Source organism: Anomaloglossus baeobatrachus, chromosome 12 (genome assembly GCF_048569485.1).
Source record: "Anomaloglossus baeobatrachus isolate aAnoBae1 chromosome 12, aAnoBae1.hap1, whole genome shotgun sequence".
NCBI lineage: Eukaryota > Metazoa > Chordata > Amphibia > Anura > Aromobatidae > Anomaloglossus > Anomaloglossus baeobatrachus.
The window spans coordinates 38,588,224-38,605,963 of NC_134364.1; the positions used below are offsets into that span (position 1 = coordinate 38,588,224).

General features: G+C 48.0%; 1 protein-coding gene across 5 annotated transcripts in view; it reads left to right on the top strand.

Annotated features, from left to right (window-relative positions):
- Window positions 1–17,740, top strand: part of PCNX1 (pecanex 1) — a 189,466-nt gene that overhangs the window by 18,185 nt on the left and 153,541 nt on the right. For all 5 annotated transcript variants that reach the window (XM_075330244.1, XM_075330245.1, XM_075330246.1 and 2 more), the window contains exons 2-4: window positions 8,427–8,635; window positions 9,693–9,798; window positions 12,495–12,534. In XM_075330244.1, the coding sequence (XP_075186359.1) occupies window positions 8,427–8,635; window positions 9,693–9,798; window positions 12,495–12,534 (355 nt within the window). The remainder of the gene's footprint in view (window positions 1–8,426; window positions 8,636–9,692; window positions 9,799–12,494; window positions 12,535–17,740) is intronic.

Below are 17,740 nucleotides of genomic sequence, written 5' to 3' on the forward strand. Positions count from 1 at the left end.
CCCTGCAACGTTTTTTGCTCCGGCAAAAAAAAACCGCATCGCGCCGCATCCGGCCGCTGCGGCGCATTTTCAATGCATGCCTATGGATGCCGGATGCGGCGCGATGCAGAAAAAAATGCATCCGGCCGCCGCATGCGGTTTTTTCCACTGCGCATGCTCAGTAGCGTGCCGCAACTGCAAAAAAACGGACCGACCACATGTAAAAACTTATGCAAAGGATGCGGTGTTTTCGCCGCATCCGTTGCATAGGTTTCACAGCCGGATTGAGCCGCACTGCTCAAACCGGATGTGTGAAAGTAGCCTTAGTGAGACGTGGCCTTTAGCATTGCAGCCATTGCACAAATGGTGGTTGGAGAGCGCAGGATCACCTGTAAGGACAAACATGGTTGACACAATGTATTTGTAAGACTGCTGCCTCTTGTGACATAAATGTAAGCTAGCACGTGATTGAGACCAGACACTGAATAGCCCACATTTAATTTTGGTCTGGAATAATAGGATTTGCTATTCCTAAACCCCCCATACACATTACACTAAAGGTACCGTCACACTAAGCGACGCTCCAGCGATCCCACCAGTGATCTGACCTGGCAGGGATCGCTGGAGCGTCGCTACACGGGTTGCTGGTGAGCTGTCAAACAGGCAGATCTCACCAGCGACCAGTGCCCAGCCAGCAGCGACGCGTGGAAGAGATGCTGCGCTTGGTAACTAAGGTAAATATCGGGTAACCAACCCAATATTTACCTTGGTTACCAGCGCACACCGCTTAGCGCTGGCTCCCTGCACTCCTAGCCACAGTACACATCGGGTTAATTACCCGATGTGTACTGTGGCTATGTGTGCAGGGAGCCGGCACTGACAGCGTGAGAGCGGCGGACGCTGGTAACGAAGGTAAATATGAGGTAATCAAGGAAAGGGCTTCTTGGTTACCCGATGTTTACATTGGTTACCAGCGTCCGCAGAAGCCGGCTCCTGCTGCCTGCACATTTAGTTGTTGCTCTGTCGCTGTCACACACAGCGATGTGCTCTTCACAGCGGGACAGCAACAACTAAAAAAATGGCCAGGACATTCAGCAACAACCAACGACCTCACAGCAGGGGCCGGGTTGTTGCTGGATGTCACACACAGCGACATCGCTAGCAACATCGCTGCTACGTCACAAAAGTCGTGCCTCAGCAGCGATGTTGCTTAGTGAGATGTGGCCTTAATGCTGATATCTGTGGGTTCTGGTGACAGCCCATCTGTGGAAGCCCCGCACAAATGATCATTGGGGGAAATATCAATCCAGCATGTCTGATTTCAGACTGATCGTATTCTCTCCTGGAGATACGCCGTCTCCAGATGTATAGTATCTGCATTTTAATAGGGAGCAAAGGAAAACTGTCCGAGGATGGCCGCCAACTGAATCGTGTGTATGGCAGCATTGACCACGGTCCTGATTCATTCATAGCTGTAAAAGTATTTTCACACTAGGTTTATTTATTTTTTTTTTTAAGATGAATATGGTTCAGGTCTGCTCTGAAACTTCACTGATCAAGCCCCAAGAATGCTCAAATGAGTGAACATATTAATTTGTATGCAAAAAAAACCCAATTTGCTTTCATTATATTAGGGCTGTTGAGCATTTTTTTAACCACTACATGTTCTGAAAGAGGCCAAGTGGTTAAAATTAGAGATCAGATCATTATTCAGGGGCTTTTATTCTTGGATTTCTTCATTGTTGAAAATGGAGTTAAAAAAAATTAAAATAAAACGGCAATACAAAACAATGACTCAACCCCGCTCCCCCTGACCTGCACCATGCTGCCTATAGATAATAGTAATAATATATTTATTCATTTATATAGTGCTATTGATTCCACAGCGCTTTACATACATTGGCAACACTGTCCCCATTGGGGCTCACAATCTAAGGTCCCGATCTGTATGTTTTTGGAGTGTGGGAGGAAACCGGAGAACCGGAAGAAACCCACGCAAACACGGGGAGAACTTAGAAACCCCTTGCAGATGGTGTCCTTGGTGGGATTTGAACCCAGGACCCCAGCGATGCAAGGCTGCAGTGCTAACCACTAAGCCCACCATAAGGCTGAAGTGCTAACCACTGAGCCCACCATAAGACTGCCAGTGCTAACCACTGAGCCCACCATATGACTGCCAGTGCTAACCACTGAGCCCACCATAAGACTGCAGTGCTAACCACTGAGCCACCGTCTGGCATCTTCATGGTGGTACATTCCCTTTAAGGGGTCTTATGAACTGTACCTGGAAATAGATCCGCACTCCTGTTTCTGGGTCCGCCTTGTTCTCCATAGCACATACTTTCCCCGCTAAGCCCCAGTGCTCGACTATTGCTTCACACTTGTTTTATATAGAGAAGTCGTGAAGAATGTGAAAAAAATGATACTTATTCCGTCTTGGCTTTTTTTTTAATTTTCTAATTAAACTTTGCAGCAGTTCCTGGTATATCTATAACATGGGCAAAAATATACCGCCATGTATGTGACGTATTTGGAAGACGGGGGTTGTGTCTGGCATTTTTGGCTTTGCAGCTTCCTGACGGCATCTTGTGAGACAAACAGGCCGAGTGGTGTGTTTTTCCTCCTTTTCTGAGACACCGCTCAGGTGATAATACTGGTAGATTTCCTTGCAGTCTGAACAGCTGCAGCCATTGTTTCCAGCTCCATTCATAACAAGCCATTGTTACATGTAGTCGCCAGGAAGCCTATCACAAACCAGCCTCTGCTTGTGAGCTAGTTTGTTTCTTGGAAGGAATAGATTTTTCTTTAAGTTCCGTGAAGTAGACAAATCCTATTGTCATACTTCCCTGATGTAAATTTCGATACAGTATTACTTTGTCAGACAGAAGGGGATATCGGATATAAAGGAAGTAGTACATCTTGGATACCAGGGACATCTGCAAGGAGTTTGTATGTTCTACCTGTGTTTGTGTCCTCCCACACTCCAAAGACCTACAGATAGGGAATGTAGATTGTGAGCCCCGATGGGGACAGTGATAATGATTTCTGTAAAGCACTATAAAATATGATGGCGCTATAAAAGTGAATGTAATAAAAGAAAAAAAACAATCTGAGAATTACTTTCTTCTCCTACATGAGCATGATGTCTCCATGCATGAAATGTGTATTGATTGAGTGCCAAACTGTGGCTGTGAGTACAGGTTCCCATACAGATTAGATAGCTGTCGGCCACATGGCGTTTGTTGGTCTGTTGACTTTCTTGGCCAATTCCCTCAAAAAGCAGGAACATTTGGACCATCCGAAATTCATCTAATAATGGAGTGGTCTCCAACCTTTAACGTGAGAGCCACATTTAGCTATGAGAGATCGAGAGCCATATGAAGAGCCCCCTACAGTAGTGACACCCAGAATAAATGAGAGAGACAGCCATAGATTCCACCTAAAAAGCACACTCCTCATGTCCCCCCTCAATTATAGGCATAATACTTCTATCCAGGAGTGCCCTCTTAACCCCCGCGCAATATGTGAGCGTCCAGATATGCTCTTCTGTGCCAGGCTACTCCAAAAAGTCACCATCTGGGGACCTGCTCTTCATAGTGGTTTACTAGATCTGGTGCTAATGTACGAAGGTGGCAGTCACGAAATGGGTCCGCGAGCCACATGTAGCTCCCAAGCCACAGGTTGGGGGACCCCTAATGTGTTTTGGGTAGTAGTAACTAAAACGTGTGTGTGTGTGTGTGTGTGTGTATATATGTGTGTGTGTGTATATGTATGTATATATAATATATATATATATATATGTGTATATGTGTATGTATGTATGTATGTGTGTATATATATATATATGTGTGTGTGTGTGTATATATGTATGTATATATATATATGTGTATGTATATATATATATTATATATGTGTGTGTATATGTATGTGTGTGTGTAATATATATATATATATATATATATATATAAAATGTATGTATGTGTGTGTATATATATATAATATATAATGTGTGTATATATGTGTGTGTGTGTGTGTGTGTGTGTATATATATATATATATATATATATATATATATATATATATATATATATATATATATATATATATATATATATATATATATATATATATATATATATATATATATATATATATATATATATATATTTATTTATTTATTTATTTTTATAGCGCCATTCATTCCATGGCACTTTACAGTGAGAGGTTATATGTACAACAATCATTAACAGTACAAAACAGACTGGTATAGGAGGAGAGAGGACCCTGCCCGCGAGGGCTCACAGTCTATAGGTAATGGGTGATGGTACAATAGGTGAGGACAGAGCCGGTTGCGCAGTGGTGTACTGGACTGCGGGCTATTGTAGGTTGTAGGCTTGTTGGAAGAGGTGGGTCTTGAGTTTCCTCTTGAAGCTTTCCACGGTAAGGGAGAGTCTGATATGCTGTGGTAGAGCGTTCCAGAGAATTATTATACTATATTATTTTAATATAGCAGCAGCTTATCCCCAGAGATTGTGAGACACCGGTGATGACCCATCACTGCCATCATCTGTACTCCATATAAGTATACTTTGCCTTCAATGAAGCTGAAAGCAGGAGAGAAGAATTACATTCTGGTTTTGTTTGTTTTCCTTTTTTTTTTTTTTTTTTTTTAACAGGAATAAAGACAAATCTCCTATTAAAGTGATTTGCAAAGTTTCATAACTTTCCAAAATTTAAATAAAAGGTGTTCTTCAAGGCTTTTCTGATCTCTCATGAGTTAGATCTTTTTGGGTGCATTAAATATATATGGCTCACGTACAAAGCTGTAATGAGACCATGGGCATAAGCTCTAAGGCAGATGACTGATGACTGGACCTACTGCCATGTGTCATCTTCCAACTTTAACATTACACTCGATTACCAAAGTTTAGATCTACAGTTCATCTGTGAACAGATCCTGTTTTTTAGAGATAAAATTGTACCATGTTCAAGCTGGTGGGAAAAATGCATGAATGTGTCGGTCAGACTACCGAAGTCAGTGATTGGCTGCAGCGTTGAGTTGATTAGAAGAGAATTGTTCTAAGACTGCACTCTTCTGCTTACCTTGTCGAGCTCTGTGACTCACTGCAGCAGTTAGGTGACAAGCAAGCACAGTCTTAGGACACACAACTTCTAATCAATTCAATGCTGCAGGCAGTCACCAACTTCAGTCCATTTGTCACTGGCAACAAGTGACTTAATTAGATTGGAGTAGAGCATCATTGCAATACTGGAACTGCAGTTACTGCATTGTGGCTCCCACACCGTTTCAAGTATCGTTTTACCAAGGTTAAGGCCGCCATGAGGGGTAGCGGTAAGGCCGCCATGAGGCGTAGCGGGTAAGGCCGCCATGAGGCGTAGCGGGTAAGGCCGCCTTGAGGCGTAGCGGGTAAGGCCGCCTTGAGGCGTAGCGGGTAAGGCCGCCTTGAGGCGTAGCGGGTAAGGCCGCCTTGAGGCGTAGCGGGTAAGGCCGCCTTGAGGCGTAGCGGGTAAGGCCGCCTTGAGGCGTAGCGGGTAAGGCCGCCTTGAGGCGTAGCGGGTAAGGCCGCCTTGAGGCGTAGCGGGTAAGGCTGCCATGAGGCGTAGCGGGTAAGGCTGCCATGAGGCGTAGCGGGTAAGGCCGCCTTGAGGCGTAGCGGGTAAGGCCGCCTTGAGGCGTAGCGGGTAAGGCCGCCTTGAGGCGTAGCGGGTAAGGCCGCCTTGAGGCGTAGCGGTAAGGCCGCCATGAGGCGTAGCGGGTAAGGCCGCAGCTTTGACAATCCCATGGTGGATCAGTGGCTGGACAATTGTGAAAAAAAAAATCATCCGGCAATTGTGTGCAGTGGTGAGTGGAGCTCGGCTGCACGCTCTGGCCCTACACTCCGGCGTCCTTTTCTGTGTCTTCCCGGGTTGTAAGTGGTCATTTTGCAGACTGCATTGTGGCAATCTTGTGATTCTAGTGAAGAAATGGGATTGTTCTTTAGGTGGCGAGTTATGATTTACTCCTGGAGTATGTGACACACTGTTCTTCTTTGCCTGGAAAGGAAATGAGTCAGTCATAACAGAATGATGTAGTTAGCGGTCGTTCTTAGAAATGGATGTGTGGTTTTGCAAAACTTTGCCTTGTGAAAGCGTAAGATAAATATTTCAGTTGTCTCCTTGTACTGGAGGCAGTGGCTGTTCGGTCCTCACGCCTCCGGGGCCGGCCTCACTGCCTGGCCTGCGTTATACAGCACGGCCTCTGCCATCACAATGACTTGGCAAATCTCCCATAACACCTATTCTGAGATTGCAGTGCAGAGATTACAGGACTGAATGGAGAGATGTATAGAGAGTCATCCTCTGTCATCACATCCCATAACGTCACACTGCGTGACACGGCGGGGAAATAATGAATGTGCACAGGGGAAAGGGTCATCCTGACAAAGGACGAGCAGGAAGTAATTTATGCATTTATTTATTTATTTATTTATTTTTTTTTTTTTTTTTAGTGTATAATTTGATTGCTACTTTTTTTTTTTTTCCTTTTTCTTCTTTTAGAGGTTATGTATGACAAATTTAACAAGATAAGTAATGGGCAAATCAAGCAGCAGCAAGTATCCCACCACCTGTGACTGGGCTCGATTAGCGCTATCGCTCAATATGGGAACTTGCCTGCTATGCAAACCAAAGAAAAACATGTTTTTAACTTCCGAGAGAAACAAACTATTTTTTTTTTGTGTTCAATTTTATTTGATCCTACTTGCATCAATTTTTATTTATAAAAATAAAAAACTTACAGTACAGGCCAAAAGTTTGGACACACCTAATCTCTAGAACAACTTTTAGGCTGGGGCCACACGGGGACTACTGCGATCCACTTGCATGACACTCGGCTCGTGCTGGCAGTACAGCAGAGCCGAGTGTCATGCGTGTGTCCTTGCAACTTAGGTCTGTTCGTGCGAGCAGACCTCAGCTGCAGGGGGCGGGCCGGCACTCAGGAGGGGGGGAGGGATTTCTCTCCCTCTCTCCTGCGTAGCCGGCTATTGCCATTCTCGCACTGCACTAGCGGTACACCGGTGTACCGCGCGTGCAGTGCGATTTTTTTTTTTTTTTTTTTTTTTCTCTCGCCCCATTCACTTGAATGGGTGCGAGAGAAAGAGTCTCGGCTTACAATCGCAGCATGCTGCGATTGTTTTCTCGGTGCGTTTAGGGCTGAGAAAATAATCGCTCATGTGTGCTGACACACAGGCTAGAATTGGTCCGAGGGGAATGCGATGTTTTATCGCACTCCACTCGCACTGTTTTTCTCGCCATGTGGCTTAGGCCTTAAGAGGAGACTTTGTGCAGCAGCCTTCATGGTAAAATAGCTGCTAGGAAACCACCGCTAAGGACAGGCAACAAGCAGAAGAGACTTGTTTGGGCTAAAGAACACAAGGAATGGACATTAGACCAGTGGAAATCTGTACTTTGGTCTGATGAGTCCATATTTGAGATCTTTGGATCCAACCACCGTGTCTTTGTAGAAGAGGTGAACGGATGGACTCTACATGGCTGGTTCCCACCGTGAAGCATGGAGGAGAAGGTGTGATGGTGTGGGGGGGCTTTGCTGGTGACACTGTTGGAGATTTATTCAAAATTGCAGGCATACAGAACCAGCATGGCTACCACAGCATCTTGCAGTGGCATGCTATTCAATCCGGTTTACGTTTAGTTGGACCATCATTTATTTTTCAACAAGACAATGACCCCCAAACACACCTCCAGGCTGTGTAAGGGCTATTTGACTAAGAAGCAGAGTGATGGGGTGCTACGCCAGATGAGCTGGCCTCCAGTCACCAGACCTGAACCCAATCGAGATGGTTTGGGGTGAGCTGGACCGCAGAGTGAAGACAAAAGGGCCAACAAGTGCTCAGCATCTCTGGGAACTCCTTCAAGACTGTTGGAAAACCATTTCTGGTGACTACCTCTTGAAGCTCATCAAGAAAATGCCAAGAGTTTGCAAAGTAGTAATCAAAGCAAAAGGTGGCTACTTTGCAGAACCTAGAATATAAGACATATTTTCAGTTGTTTCACACTTTAAGTATTTCATTCCACATGTGTTAATTCATAGTTTTGATGCCTTCAATGCGAATCTGCAATTTTTAGAGTCATGAAAATAAAAAAACCTGTTTGAATGAGAAGGTGTGTCCAAACTTTTGGTCTGTACTGTATATTTATATCGCTCTGCGATCACCTCATAGGCGCAAAACATGACATCAGAAATTGACACCGGCATATAAGTGGCCAGTTAGGGGTTTTGGGTGTGAACCTAACTCTAAATGTGATATTTCTGTAGGTTCTCTGACACATTTCGAGCGCATGGTCTACAGATTTGATGTGTAGCTTTTATAAATTTGCAATTGTAATTTTTCATCTTGCGCTTTTTTTTTTTGTCCCCCTCCCTACAGGCACTGACCTCTTCTCTGGTGATTGTGGCTGTGTACTGCCCCGTGGTAGCAGCTGTTTTCATAGTGTTAAAGCTTGTGAACTACCGACTACACAGGGCCCTGGATGAAGGAGAAATTGTGGAGAGGAGTGCCAGTGAGTTGACGGAGAGGGTCGCAAAGGCGGAACGTAGTGACAGCTCAGCCAGAAGAGAAGACAGCAATGGACCTGGGTAAGGGGCTTTTCTCCTGATGCTGCATGTATCATACATTGCAGAACAGTTTTCCGGTCATATGATATTGATGATGTGTCCTCAAAGGGAACCTGTCAGGTCCAATATGCACCCAGAACCATGAGCAGTTCTTGATGCATATTGCTAATCTCTGCCTAACTGTCCCTCTATCTAGTAGCATAGATAAAGAGATCTTTTGAAAAAGTGTTCCTAAAGATCCTTTTTGATATGCTGAGTGCTGGGACTAGTCACGAGGGAGTTACTTCCCCCGACTAGTCTGCCCTCTTAGCATGTAAGCACACCTTCAGGGGCATGCTAACATGCTATTGAATGCCCAGCATGATCAGTAGCGACGTGCATACCTGTGTCCATTGTCACCTCCTCAGATGCTGGCTTTAGGCTCAGTGTGCTTCCCCTGACACTTCCAGTCATGTGCTCTATAAAGTCAGATGTACGCTTTCTAGCTTCAGAAGGTCTAATGCACATGACTGGTAGTGCCAAGGGAAGCACACTGAGCCTAAACCCGGCGTCTGAGGCGGTAACGGACCCAGGTACGCATGTCACTGCCATTGACACTCCGCAATCGGCATTGAATAGCATGTTAGCACACCCCTGTGGGCGTGCTAACATGCTAAGAGGGCGGACTAGTCGGGGAACCTAACGCCCTTGCGACTAGTCCCTGCGCTCATTCGCATATCATCAAGGATCTTTAAAAATACTTTTTCTAAAGATCTCTTTATGTATGCTACTAGATTCAGGGACAGTTAGGCAGGGGTTAGCCATATACACCCAGAACTGCTCGTGGTTCTGGGTGCATATTAGACCTGACAGGTTCCCTTTAAGATATGCCATCATTATTGGATCAGTGGGGGTCTGATACCCAGCACCTCCATTGATCAGCTGCATTATGTGAACATTGATCGGTGTTTACATTTTATTTAGCATTTCTGCTAGCGCTCCCTTAATATTTTTTTTCCGTGTGAGTATGATGTCCAACATCCAGTTTACATCACCGTTCACCAAATTCTTGTAACAGACCTTTTGTTCTCCCTGTCAGTGACCCCGGTGGAGGGATTGAGATGTCCGAGTTTGTAAGAGAAGCCACCCCTCCTGTTGGATGCAGCTCGCGTAATTCCTATTCTGGGTTGGACCCAAGTAACCAGGTATAAGCTACACTATGATGCAAAGATCTGTTAAAGCGGATCTCTCAAATAAAGAAACCACTGACATGTGAGCGTAAAAAACCTAGTAACTCAATGGTAAAGATTATCACTGCAATTACGCACATTTTGTTAATTCTAATCATCATTTCATGTCTCCGTAATATAAGGTGTGGATTATCACACGTCGCCCGGTAAGGCAGGCTATACTACTCGGATGATGGGCTAGTGCTCATTAACCTGTTTACTGCTGGGTGTTTCTTACTATTTTGCGCCTCTGGGTAGCCAGGGTAATTTTCACACTTAGTGACGTATCCAAATAAAACCTAGGTTACTAAATAATTGACTTTAGCCCTTCTAATACCTAGATGTTTTCTGAAAGTAGACATTGACACATTGTGAATAAAATGTGAAGTCGCAAACTTTATGGAATTTTGCATCAAAATGAAACGATTGGTAAAAATGTAACCGAAGTAGAAAATCAGAAATAAAAGATTAATATGGGCAAAGATGGTCTTCTCATACTTCTTAGGACTATTTATATATCCTTACAAAGTCATCAAAACTGGAGAGACCAAAAATCTGGTTTTGCATTAGAAAAATTCAGATCTGGTGTGATTTATTTTACATAACGATAACTTTAAAGGGAACCTGTCACCACTTTTTTGGCCTATAAGCTGCGGCCACCATCACCGGGCTGTTATATACAGCATTCTAACATGGTGTATATAAGAGCCCAGGCCGGGAGTATAACATAAAAAACACTTTATAATACTTACCTAATGGTCGCGCGGTTGGCCAGATGAGCGTCTCTATTTTCCGGTGCTGGCGCCGCCTCTTTCAGCCATCTTTGTCCTCTTTCTAGCCGCGGTGCATGACAGGTCCGACGTCATTCACACTCGCCGGCATTCAGGTCCTGAGCAGGGCAGATGAAAGTATTGTAGTGCGCCCGCGCAGGACCGGCGAGTGTGTATGACGTAGACGCGTCATGCACACAGGCTTCAGAAAGAGAATGAAGATGGCCGAAAGAGGCGGCACCGACACTGGAGAACGGAGACGCCCATTAGGCCCACCGGGCGACCGTTAGGTGACTATTATAAAGTGTTTTTTATGTTGTCACAGCGGCCTGCGCTCTTATATACAGCATGTTAGAATGCTGCATAGAAGAGCCCGGTGGTGGTGGCCGCAGCTTATAGGGCAAAAAAGTGATGACAGGTTCCCTTTGAAATGCCTTTAAAGAGAACCTGTCATCAGGATTTTATACCCCAAACTAAGGGCATGCATAGTTCTCTAACAAGGATAACAGCAGATCCCACCTCTCTCCGGTCCCTGCAGCCTGCCATCTTCCTCATTTAAGTCAGGGGTGGGGGGGGTCATTTAAACAGTCTGTATCTCAGTCTGGATTGCGGCTACAACAGTCATCAAGCTCAGATTCTCAGAGTAGACACCTCAAAGTCCAAACTATCACGGGTTATCGTGCAACACAAGTAGCCCTCACTCTCACCTGTTATCTCGGGCTGGGTCCCAACTACAGCGGCGATTCTGGGCTCATTATCAAGCTGAGAATCTCAGTAGCAGAGTTATGGCTATTAGTAGCCAGAATGCATCTCATTAGTTACTAAGTTGCCTCCCAGCAGGGACATGTACAATGAGGAAAAGCTTTTACTACACGCAGGATGCCCCACAACAAGACCTGGACATCTTCCACATTACTGACTGGTATAAGGACCATGAATGTGACACCTCACCCCTTTACACAAGCCCCACCCATAAACATATGTGCTGATTGCCATGTGTTACAATTAAAGGGGTTGTCCACTACTTTTATATTGATGGCCTTTCCTTAGGGTAGGTCATAAATACCAGATCGGTGGTGGATGGTATAGCTAGCACCCTTACAGATCAGTTGATGACGGTAACAGCCATATGTCATCACCATGCTTGGGTGCTCTGTACTTTGAACGAGCAGTTAGCTGCTTGGATGGGCGTGTCTAGAGTACCCAAGTACAATAGAAGTCAATGATGGATTCAAGTATTATTCCAGAAGATTTTCCATAAAAATGATTGAGTTCCCCATTAACTTCCATTATACTAGAGTACACGAGTCGTGCCCATCCGAATATCTGACTGCTCGTTACAAATACCGAGCACCTGAGCATGGTAGTGCTCGCTCATCACTAGTTATGGGTACCGAGCATGGTAGTGCCCGCTCATCACTAGTTACGTGTACCGAGCACCTGAGCATGGTAGTGCCCGCTCATCACTAGTTACGTGTACCGAGCACCTGAGCATGGTAGTGCCCGCTCATCACTAGTTACGTGTACCGAGCACCTGAGCATGGTAGTGCTCGCTAATCACTATCACTTGTGGAGCTGCACAGCCCTGTCAACTGTATAATGTCCTCGGTCTGGTACTGTACATCAACCCCTATTCCAATGGGATAAATTTCCATCAGCCTGCTGCAGTCAAAATACAGTCAACAGAGCTGTATAGCTCCACAAGTGATAACATATATAGCGCTAGTGGATCGGTGAGGGTGCCAGCTATCCACCACCACCGATAAGGATAGGTCATCAATATGAAAGTAGTGGAAAACCTCTCGAATAATAAATGGACGATTTTACAACCAAAACTACTATAGAATCCTTTAGTAAATACATGTAAATGACATTATTTCCCTATTGTTCCACTTTCCACAGGTTGGGATGTCTAGATATGGAGCCGCATCAACAAGTAAAGGTAAGGGTAAACCATACTAAGGTTACTAAGGGCATAATCTTTCCCATTTTAATTGATTTGTTTGGAGAAAAACATTCTGATTTTGAACACGAGTCGGTGATTGCAGGGCAGGTGGGATCTACAGAAGACCACAAATAAGCAGTCTTCATACAACAATGGACTTGGTCAAATACTTTTTTCTTTGTCGCTCCATTGGGAGACCCAGACAATTGGGTGTAGAGCTTCTGCCTCCGGAGGCCACACAAAGTATTACACTTTTTAAAAAAGTGTAACCCCTCCCCTCTGCCTATACACCCTCCCGTGGATCACGGGCTCCTCAGTTGTATGCTTTGTGTGGAAGGAGGCACACATCCACTCATTAAAAAAAAAAAAAAAAAAAAAAGATTTATCATACATAGTATGACAGAAGAAAAGAGGTCCCCTATGGGGTCCCCGGCATGCTCCCTTCTCACCCCACTATGTCGGCGGTGTTGTTAAGGTTGAGGTACCCATTGCGGGTACAAAGGCTGGAGCCACATGCCGTCTCCTTCACCATCCCTTATGCGGCTCTGGGAGAAGTGGGAGCTTCATCGATCATTCACCTGCTGAGACCGTGCTCCATCCGCAGCCCCTGGTGGAACCTGCTGGACCGGAGCGTTTTCATCCCCAGGGACCGGGCCCTGCACCTTCAAGGTACTCTGTGTCCCCATGGGGGGACGGTACGGGGAGAGAGGTCGCCTCTCTCCCCAGTAGCGCCGTCCGTTGTTTTTTCATCGGACTTCCGCGCCGGCCGTGCCTGCTTGTCGGGCACGGCCTTAAATTTAGTCCCCGGCTTCATCGCGGCCTAGTCGCGAAACATCCCGCCCCCGGGCCTGCTTGTCAGGGGGAAGGGCGGTATTACCGACAGAGGGCTGGAGCATCTTTGCATGCCTCCCCTCCCCTCTCATGGACCACTATGGGGCCTCCAGATTCCCGCCTTTTGCCGGCGCCGCCCATGACTTCACTCCCCCCTTGAGAGCTCCGGCGGCCATGTTTGGCATTCTGCCGGTGTATGCTGCAGCTGCACATCTCTACAGCTCTGGGGGACCCACGACAGGGAATCTGGAGGACACCAGCGGTTGGTAAGCCACACCGGTCACCCGGTGCTGGTTCCCCTAGGGTGCCGTGATATATATATATATATATCTACATATATTATATATATTCGGAACGGCTGTTTAACCCTTTCCCATATACCCTCAGTGGTCGCTCTCCTAAGGGACACTTATTGCTTGCAGCATGTCGTCCACAAGGAGCAAAGCCCTTAAGTCACAGGTTTTTTTCGCAGCCTTTACCTCTTGTGGGGCTATGTTGCCTGCGGGATCCACCTACCCTCACTGTGATCAATGCTCGACTCCTGCCACGCTTGCTCAGCTGGAGCCTAGGGCACTTGTGGGCCCCTCGGCTCATGTAGATCCCCCTGCTCCTCCTGAGCAGGCTGCAGGGACAGAGTCACCGTCATTGGCCTCTTTCGCTGAAAAACTCTGTCACTTTCTCAATCCATTGCACAGTCTATGGACAAATGGTCATCTAAGCTCCTTGAGGCTTTGCAGTCCAGACCGGGCTCTTCACAGGCCCCGGCCCCTGTTAGTTTGTCTCCTCCAGGGCCTTCTCGGTCCGCGCCGCAGCGCGCTCCCAGGATAGCCCCTAGGTCCCAGGCGGAGGACTCCTGCCCGGATCGCAGTCCCAGACCGGCTAAGCGGCCTCGCTGGGACTCTTCCCCGGCCTCCTCACGCTGCTCTGGATCTCAGCTGGAGGACTCTCAGGATGACGAGGCGGACGTGGGAGCTCAGGGCTCTGACCCTGACTTCGCCCTCAACCTTGATACCCCTGAGGGGGACGCCTTAGTAAATGATCTTATTTCGTCCATCAACCAGTTGTTGGATCTCTTTCCCACGCCACCACCGGTAGAGGAGTCTGCTTCTCAGCAGGAGAAACACCAATTTCGATTCCCCAAACGTACGCGCAATACGTTCTTTGATCACTCTAACTTCAGGGACGCTGTCCAGAAGCCCAGAGCGTTCCCGGACAAGCGTTTTGCTAAAAGGCACTCTGACACGCGTTATCCCTTTTTCACCTGAGGTCGTTAAGGGCTGGGCACACTATCCCAAGGTGGATCCGCCAGTCTCTAGATTGGCTGCTAGGTCCGTTGTGTCTGTTGCCGATGGCTCATCCCTGAAGGATGCCACTGACAGACAGATAGAGCTCTTGGTGAAGTCTATTTATGAGGCCATGGGCGCGTCTTTTGCCCCGGCCTTTGCGGCTGTGTGGGCTCTCCAAGCAATCTCGGCATGTCTGACTGAGATTAATGCTGTCACGCGGAATTCTGCTCCGCATGTGTCTTCCTTGACCTCTCAGGCATCAGCATTTTCGTCCTACGCCATGAACGCCGTCCTGGACTCCGCTAGCCGTACGGCTGTAGCATCCGCTAACTCCGTGGCAGTCCGCAGGGCCATGTGGCTGCGCGAATGGAAAGCAGACTCTGCTTCCAAAAGGTTCTTAACTGGTTTGCCTTTTTCTGGCGAACGTTTGTTTGGCGAACGGTTGGATGAGATTATTAAGGAATCCTCGGGAAAGGACTCCTCCTTACCCCAGTCCAAACCTAAGAGACCTCAGCAGAGAAAAATCCAATCGAGGTTTCGGTCCTTTCGTCCCTCCGCCAAGCCCCAATCCTCTTCGTCCAACCGGCCGGAGAAAGGCCAGAGGAACTCCTATGGGTGGCAGTCCAAGTCACGCCCCCAAAAGGCCGCAGGAGGCACTGCCTCCAAGACGGCCTCCTCATGACTCTCGGCCTCATCTAGCCACATCCTCGGTCGGTGGCAGGCTCTCCCGCTTTGGCGACGCCTGGTGGCCACACGTTCAAGACCGATGGGTGAGAGACATTCTGTCTCATGGTTACAGGATAGAGTTCAGCTCTCGACCTACGGCTCGTTTTTTCAAAACCTCCCCACCCCCCGCACAGACAGACGCACTGTTTCAGGCGGTGGACGCTCTAAAGATGGAAGGAGTGGTGATTCCCGTTCCCCTTCAGGAACGTGGTCGCGGATTTTACTCCAACTTGTTCGTGGTGCCAAAAAAGGACGGGTCTTTCCGTCCCGTTCTGGACCTCAAGCTGCTCAACAGACATGTGAGAACCAGACGGTTTCGGATGGAATCTCTCCGCTCGGCCATCGCCTCGATGTCACAAGGAGACTTCCTAGCATCGATCGACATCAAGGATGCTTATCTCCATGTGCCGATCGCACCCGAACACCAACGTTTCCTGCGTTTCGCCATCGGGGACGAACACCTCCAGTTCGTCGCATTGCACTTCGGCCTGGCGACAGCCCCACGGGTCTTCACCAAAGTCATGGCATCCGTCGTGGCGGTCCTGCACTCTCAGGGCCACTCAGTAATCCCATACTTGGACGATCTCCTAGTCAGGGCCCCTTCTCGGGTGGCGTGTCAACGAAGTCTTACCGTCACTCTGGCGACTCTCCAGCAGTTCGGGTGGATCATCAATTTCCCGAAATCCAAGTTGACGCCGACCCAATCACTGACTTACCTCGGGATGGAGTTTCATACCCTTCCAGCGTTAGTCAAGCTACCGCGGGACAAACAGCTTTCTCTGCAGGCGGGGGTGCAGTCACTTCTTCGGAGTCAGTCACACCCCTTAAGGCGCCTCATGCACTTCCTGGGGAAGATGGTTGCAGCTATGGAGGCAGTGCCGTTCGCGCAATTCCATCTACGGCCACTCCAATGGGACATTCTTCGCAAATGGGACAAGAGTTCGGCTTCCCTCGACAAGAACATCTCTCTTTCACTTGCAACCAAAACATCACTTCAGTGGTGGCTCCTACCCACATCTCTGTCTCGGGGAAAATCCTTCCTCCCCCCCCCCCAACCTGGGCCGTGGTCACCACGGACGCGAGCCTGTCAGGTTGGGGAGCGTTTTTCTCCACCACAGGGCTCAAGGAACCTGGACTCCAATAGAATCGTCCCTTCAGATCAATATTCTGGAGATAAGGGCAGTATATCTAGCCCTATTGGCTTTCCATCGGTGGCTGGAGGGCAGGCAGATCCGAATCCAGTCGGACAACGCCACTGCCGTCGCCTACATCAACCACCAAGGCGGCACTCGCAGTCGTCAAGCCTTCCAGGAAGTCGAGCGGATTCTGCAGTGGGTGGAAGTCACAGGCTCCACCATCTCCGCAGTTCACATCCCGGGCGTGGAAAACTGGGAAGCAGATTTTCTCAGTCGTCAGGGCATGGACGCGGGGGAATGGTCTCTTCACCCAGACGTGTTTCGAGAGATCTGTCGCCGCTGGGGAACGCCGGACGTCGATCTCATGGCATCGAGACACAACAACAAGGTCCCGGCCTTCATGGCACGGTCTCAGGATCACAGAGCTCTGGCAGCGGACGCTCTGGTCCAGGATTGGTCGCAGTTTCGACTGCCATATGTGTTTCCCCCTCTGGCAATGCTGCCCAGAGTACTACGCAAGATCCGGTCCGACTGCCGTCGCGCCATTCTCGTCGCTCCAGACTGGCCGAGGCGGTCGTGGTATCCGGATCTGTGGCATCTCACGGTGGGTCAACCGTGGGCGCTTCCAGACCGTACACACTTGCTGTCACAAGGGCCGTTTTTTTTCCATCTGAATTCTGTGGCCCTCAACCTGACTGTGTGGCCATTGAGTCCTGGCTCCTAGCGTCTTCAGGGTTATCTCAGGATGTCATTGCCACCATGAGACAAGCCAGGAAGCCAACGTCCGCCAAAATCTATTACAGGTCTTGGCAACTTTTCTTATCCTGGTGCTCTGATAACGGTTTGTCTCCATGGCCGTTTGCGTTACCCACATTTCTTTCATTCCTACAATCTGGAATGGACAAGGGTTTGTCCCTCGGCTCTCTCAAGGGCCAAGTGTCTGCGCTCTCCGTGTTTTTTCAAAAGCGTCTAGCCAGGCTTCCGCAGGTCCGCACGTTCCTGCAGGGGGTTTGCCACATGGTCCCACCTTACAAACGTCCGTTGGATCCTTGGGATCTTAACAGGGTTCTGACGGCTCTTCAAAAGCCGCCTTTTGAGCCGCTGCGGGATGTCTCTCCCGTCTTTCGCAGAAGGTGGCCTTCCTGGTGGCAGTCACATCACTTCGGAGAGTGTCGGAGCTTACAGCGCTGTCATGCAAAGCCCCCTTCCTGGTTTTTCACCAGG